Source organism: Mytilus californianus, unplaced genomic scaffold (genome assembly GCF_021869535.1).
Source record: "Mytilus californianus isolate M0D057914Y unplaced genomic scaffold, xbMytCali1.0.p SCAF_2, whole genome shotgun sequence".
In the NCBI taxonomy this organism is placed as follows: domain Eukaryota; kingdom Metazoa; phylum Mollusca; class Bivalvia; order Mytilida; family Mytilidae; genus Mytilus; species Mytilus californianus.
Genome location: NW_026262668.1, coordinates 43,666,082 through 43,672,081, shown reverse-complemented (window position 1 = coordinate 43,672,081; position 6,000 = coordinate 43,666,082). Strand labels below are relative to the sequence as shown.

General features: G+C 28.5%; 1 protein-coding gene across 1 annotated transcript in view; it reads right to left on the bottom strand.

Annotated features, from left to right (window-relative positions):
- Positions 1-212: 212 nt before the first annotated feature.
- LOC127728964 (mucin-4-like) overlaps positions 213-6,000 on the bottom strand; it is a 96,134-nt gene continuing 90,346 nt past the window's right edge. The window contains exons 47-49 of the mRNA XM_052236543.1: positions 4,693-4,772; positions 3,730-3,780; positions 213-2,871 (exon numbers count right to left, since the gene is read on the bottom strand). Coding sequence (XP_052092503.1) covers positions 2,839-2,871; positions 3,730-3,780; positions 4,693-4,772 — 164 coding nt within the window. The 3' untranslated portion in view covers positions 213-2,838. The remainder of the gene's footprint in view (positions 2,872-3,729; positions 3,781-4,692; positions 4,773-6,000) is intronic.

The window sequence follows — 6,000 nt, the reverse complement described above, 5'->3', positions numbered from 1 at the left end:
AATAAACTACACACAGAACAATAGCTATTGTATTTATTCAATAGGACAGGTGAACTTACAAAAGTTTAAATACCTTGACCAGATAGAGATGGCACTGTGGAAAACTTTCATTGGGTTCACAATAACATGTAAAGTTTTCATCATTAATCCATAAACAAGAATATTCCATTACCTGACAAAGTAGGTTAGTATTTTGAAAATAAAACACTTCATTATAAAAATATTTTTAATTTTATATTTGAATATATAATGTATAAATAAATTTTGATTTTTTTTCTTAAAATATAAATGCATAATATAACAATATTTCAAAGACAAGTAACTATGGACCTTATTACTATATATACATATGCTAGAATTCCAAATCTAATAACAACTATTGCTTGATAAACTGCTTACAATTAATACATATTGTCCGCTATTTTTTATTTTACCATATTCAAAAAAATATGATATGAAATCATATTTCATTGGAAAATTACAATTTCATGTTAAGTAACTGATAATCACATCTAAAAACGCTGAATAAAACATATTCCTATAATCAAATGTATTTCCATAATCATATAATTTGTTTTAAATAATATAAAAACCAAACATCAATAAAATCAAATAACACTTAAAAATACATTTAACAATGTCTATGATTTTAGAGACAGGCATAACAGAGATTTGAACGAAAAACAATATATTTATCATACAATTTTGTTATATGAGGATGAACATGTAAATTAATATGTATTTGATAGTAGTCATAACAATAGGGGACTATATTTTTATAAATCAATCTTGAAAAAGTTTTTTTTATCTGTAAGCACTAGGTAAGTTATTAGTTATCACTTAAAGTGTTTTATGCTATTGTTACTATTCCTGGTATGATATAACTTATAATACAAATGATAAAAAGCAGTTTACAGTGTCTACAACTATAAAGGATGAAGAAACTATGCAAGCTTTCCATGTAGGAAATGTATCTAAAAGAACTATTCCAAATATGATTATAAAAAATATTGCACTTACAATTTGAAATGAGGTTGAATCAATGATTGAAAGTAAAGCTTATGTAGAATAATAAAAGGTGAAAGACTTGTGATAAATCACCACTGTTCGGATAAGAACCATATTTTGATTTATATTTTTGAATTTTCACATATTTTGTTTTTAAAAACTATAGCAAAAGAAGGTTACTATTTTGACAAATCATTGTTACTGGGTATATGGATTAACCAAAGCATGCTTTGATACTATTTTTGATGGATACTACCAGAGATGTACCAAATGATTAAACAAATCTAAATCCCTGAGGTGTAAACCTAAATGCTTATATACATCATTACAAATAGCAAAATAAAATGCATATAATGTTTATACAATTTGATTGGATAAAGTAAATGTTACATTATAAGATGATTGCACTTATTCTCAAAAATTACATCCATTCGCCTATCTAACATCAATCACATTCATTTACATATATAAAGTAAACTCAATGATGAACAAATTAAAAAAAAGAAGATATCACACGGCACTTCAGTTTAATAGTAAATTCTTACAAGTTGGCTTGTATAAAAGGTCAAATATAAAATTATTGTAAGGAAAGATTTATAAAATAGTGGAAATTTCCAACCATTAGCAAAAAGATCAAACGGAAGAACAGGCATTATGGAATGAGTATGCCTATAGATTTCGTTGTCAACAAATTTTTGAAACACTTTTGAACAACAAATATAGAGAAAGTTTTTTTTTTAAATTATCAGGGAAGAAACTTGATGGATAAGGTATTTAGATAGCACCTGTCAAGTTCATAATTTATTGAAAACAAAATCTTAAGAATATGAAATAGTTTTTTGAAAATAGCAATATTGAAAAAAAAACATCATATGGGATACAAGATTCTGCAATGACAATATTAAAATTTATAATGTCAAATCTGGATTTATAATCCCAAAACTGGCCTTTCCCAAAAATCCCTTTTGAGAGAATTTCAACGCAATTTTTCAATAAATCAGTATGAAAACATCTATTTCTGTACATAACAATCTTTGGGCATAAGTGCAATAGAAGTATTGCTTGTTTCCAATAAGGGAAAAAGTTGTCTTTTAAAGTGTTCACACTAAATATTCGATGTAAAATAATGATTGTTCTAACAAAATGAGAAAAATCAAAAACAAAAAACTACTAAAAATGATGATCAAGATGTGATGTTAGACTAAAAATGATGATAAATTGTGAAGAAAAAATAAAGACAGTGAAAAAAACAAGTTCCCTATTTCACATAATCACATTTATTCCTTTATACATGAATTGCCATTAAAATGAATCTGTCTGATATAATTAGCTACTGATATTTTCATATATATCATATTCACAGTTTTACATTATAAAACCCTGTATAAATATCCACAAATTAATTTACACCAAAATACCTGCCTTGTTTCTATACATCAGAAAACACCTGTGTTATGTTCTCTTATAAAGTATTTTCAGTTCGAAAACACATTTTTCATTCTTTTTTTTTTACAATATATCAGTTATTATATTTTAAAATTTACCTGTAAATTAATTACAATTGAGCAGCAGTCAAGTATTAAAGATCATTATTTTAAAATATATGCAATTTATTACTTTTTACTGATTTCACAAATCACTTTAAACATACTTTTGACATCGGAATATATAATATCATGATTACATAATTCAAAAAGCACATATTCAATGTCAATGTTTTCTTGTCTCTATTTCATTAGATGAAGAATATCTCTAATATTGGCACATGGGTTATATGGAAGCCCTCTTAGAGGAACATTTGTTAAAATTCATTTAACTATCCTAAGTCATCTATGCATTAGTTGACGGACCTCCACCTTTCTTCTGAAATAAAAATATTCAAAATAAAGCAAATAAAGCTTTAAAGCAACATTTAATTGTTTTCCATCTTTACAAGAACTGATTTTTATTGTATAAAATTATTGGCAAAATATTATACACAAGAACAAAATTCTAACATGTCTTCAGTGAAAATTTATTTATTTTGTCAATCAAGCATGTTAAAGCATCTCACCACAAAATGTATTATAGATAATAAACATTTTACTTCAAATTACAAAAATATCCTCATTAGTTCAATAAGTTATTTAGTTTTTATTCTTTTATTTAAGGAATTGCTCCTGCATTAATTTCTGGATTTTTATTTATTGTAATTTTAACTTTCAAATTGTCAACTTCCCATTTGTCAGCAGTAACATACTATATGCCCCATTGTATGGCATTTACACATCTCATTTAATACATCACACTCAAGCATAATCACACTATACAGATTTTATTAACAGAAATGTGCTCCTTACACAAAAAAATGCTCCAACAAAGTGATGTGAAAGGACGACTGAAATCATCACTACTAACGTTTAAATTTTTATAATCACCATTAAGAATTGCATGGTTGACTGATACAATGTGGCTGTGTCTCAAGTCACAAACCCCAAGTTTTCACGGTATGTTTAGATAAAAGATAGACATTTGATCTGTTTTGACCTATTGTGTCATATTCCCTGTTGTCACATCTAGACTGAATTTGGATTGTCATGTCGGTTGATGCATGTATAGCAGGAGGAGTGATTCCCTCAGTTTTTGTTTGTTACCCTGATTTGTATCTTCCTAATCAATTTATGAGATTTGAACATTGTTATGATTACCACTGACTTAAGTCCATATAAATAACCTACTTACTGAAAAAACTGGGTTAGGTTTTGTTTCTGCTTCTGGCCTCTTTATACGATACTGTAACAAGAAAAGTTTATTTATGACAAATGCAATATGAAATGTCTTACTTTTAATTTTGAGACTAAGCATTCACACTAACTGTACTAATCTACATTACAACGGCACATTTATCCGTATGAGATCACTTGTACCAGAACAAGAATATACATTTTATAGGACACTATGACCTTTGAAATGCTTATGGATAATATGTTAAGGCTATGAGTTTTTCTACAGATATTATGCTTGCAGTAATTTCAGTAATTTTCAGACACTTTGCTTTCCATCAATCAAGCACTATTAAGTCTCTTTTCACACAATTCACAGGTTTTATAGGTAAAACACATCTTCTTAACAGTCAGAAAACACTGACCGCACACCTTATGTCTGAACAGTACTAAAATTATGTCAGTCTACTGACCATGACCTATTACTTTTTTCCAGATTGGTTTAGATCAAAAAGGTTGTATCAGTTCAAAAGGGATATTTAATAACAAATGTACTTATCCTCAAAGTAAATTTTACGGACACACTTGAATGAAAATTATTGGTTGAACAAATTGTTTAAAAACCACCAACTGTTATATTTCGATTGTCATTAGGTCAGTAGTCCGGTAGATTTTGATGAAAATGATAAATACAAATTTCTTGATTAAGCTCAACACCAGTAAAGCTGTAAATTCAATTTAAAAAAAAAAAACGAATGCAAAAATGATGATGCACTGGTTTTAATAATAAAGTAATTATACAAGATTATAATGTAAACATCAATGAAATTATTGACATGAGCAACACATGTATATAAAACATATTCTCATAACAAAGGCTTCATTTGTCTTTAAAAAATAATTTAGCTTTTTAACTGTTCAAAATGCTACAATTTTTTTAACAATTCAATTCAATAACCATTACATTTTCTGATATGCTTACCTGACCATTTCCAGGTAAACTTTGGAAAATAAAATCCCATGAAAAATGAGCAGGTTTTCCTCCTTTATTGTTATCATATACTATAAAAAGATAACAGTAAATATAAAGTAAACAGTTCAAATTTTTCTTGCCTGTCTATTACATTCATTTACAAAACATAAACTTACTAGAGTGGGGTGCCCATATTCGTCACAAAAAACGTTTTTTTTTTTCATTTAGGGCCAACTTCATTTAAACTTCAGCAACTCATTATGCAATTTTCCAAACGTTAACTGTTTAATCAACATGTCAGCTGGTGAGGGAGTATCTTCAAAACATTCGTTTTCAGGTCTATTGATAACCTCAACTAAAGAAGAAATCGTGGAACCAGCAGACCATGGGGGCCACATTTTCACCAATAAAAAAACTTACATAAAATACTAGCTTACCCACTGTGCATGCATAATTTTATGTAGTTTAACATTGGCATGGTAAGTTTCCAGAGATGGTATGCATTTATATAATCTGTTTAATGGACAGAATACAAATATGTTAAACTACATAAAAATGCATGTCAATTGTTGATATTGACAATGTTCAAGCAAACAAATAGCGCAGACCTCACTCAAATCTTGAAAGGCATCAGGGAAACCACAAGATTTTTCCCCCATAAAAATTGCAAAACGGCATAAAAGTGTCCATGGTGAATATAGGCCCCCACTGTATGTCAATCACCTTGATAGTAATTATCATTCTTCATTCAAAATGTTTTCATTATTGATATATGTATAAAAATAAGGAAATGTGGTATAATTGCCAATGAGACAACCAGCTCTTTCACAAGCAAAAAACCCAAACTGTAAAATATAAGGGTGTACACCACAGGCAAGGGGGCACATTCTAATGCATCCACACAGCACAAGCAATAAACCCTGAAGTCAATATATAAATATTAAAAAAGATGTGGTATGGTTGATGAGACATGTTACTAAGAAGTGCTAGTCAAATCTATATGATGAACTTTCATTTTTCTTTTTCAACTTTGACCAAGGCTTTGAATGTTATAACTACAGTTTTAATGCTGTGTTCTTAGTGATTGTTCTAAAATAGTTGTAATCTGAATAGCTTAACAGGAATATTAAAACTGAGATGAAATTGAGAATGGAAATGGGGAATGTGTCAAAGAGACAACAACCCGACCAAAGAGCAGAAAACAGCCCCAGGCCACCAATGGGTCTTCAACACTGCATGAAAATCCCGCATATATTCGAATTTTTTGCACATACTTAATTCTGGAATAACTTTCATCAAAAACTTATTAAAATATAA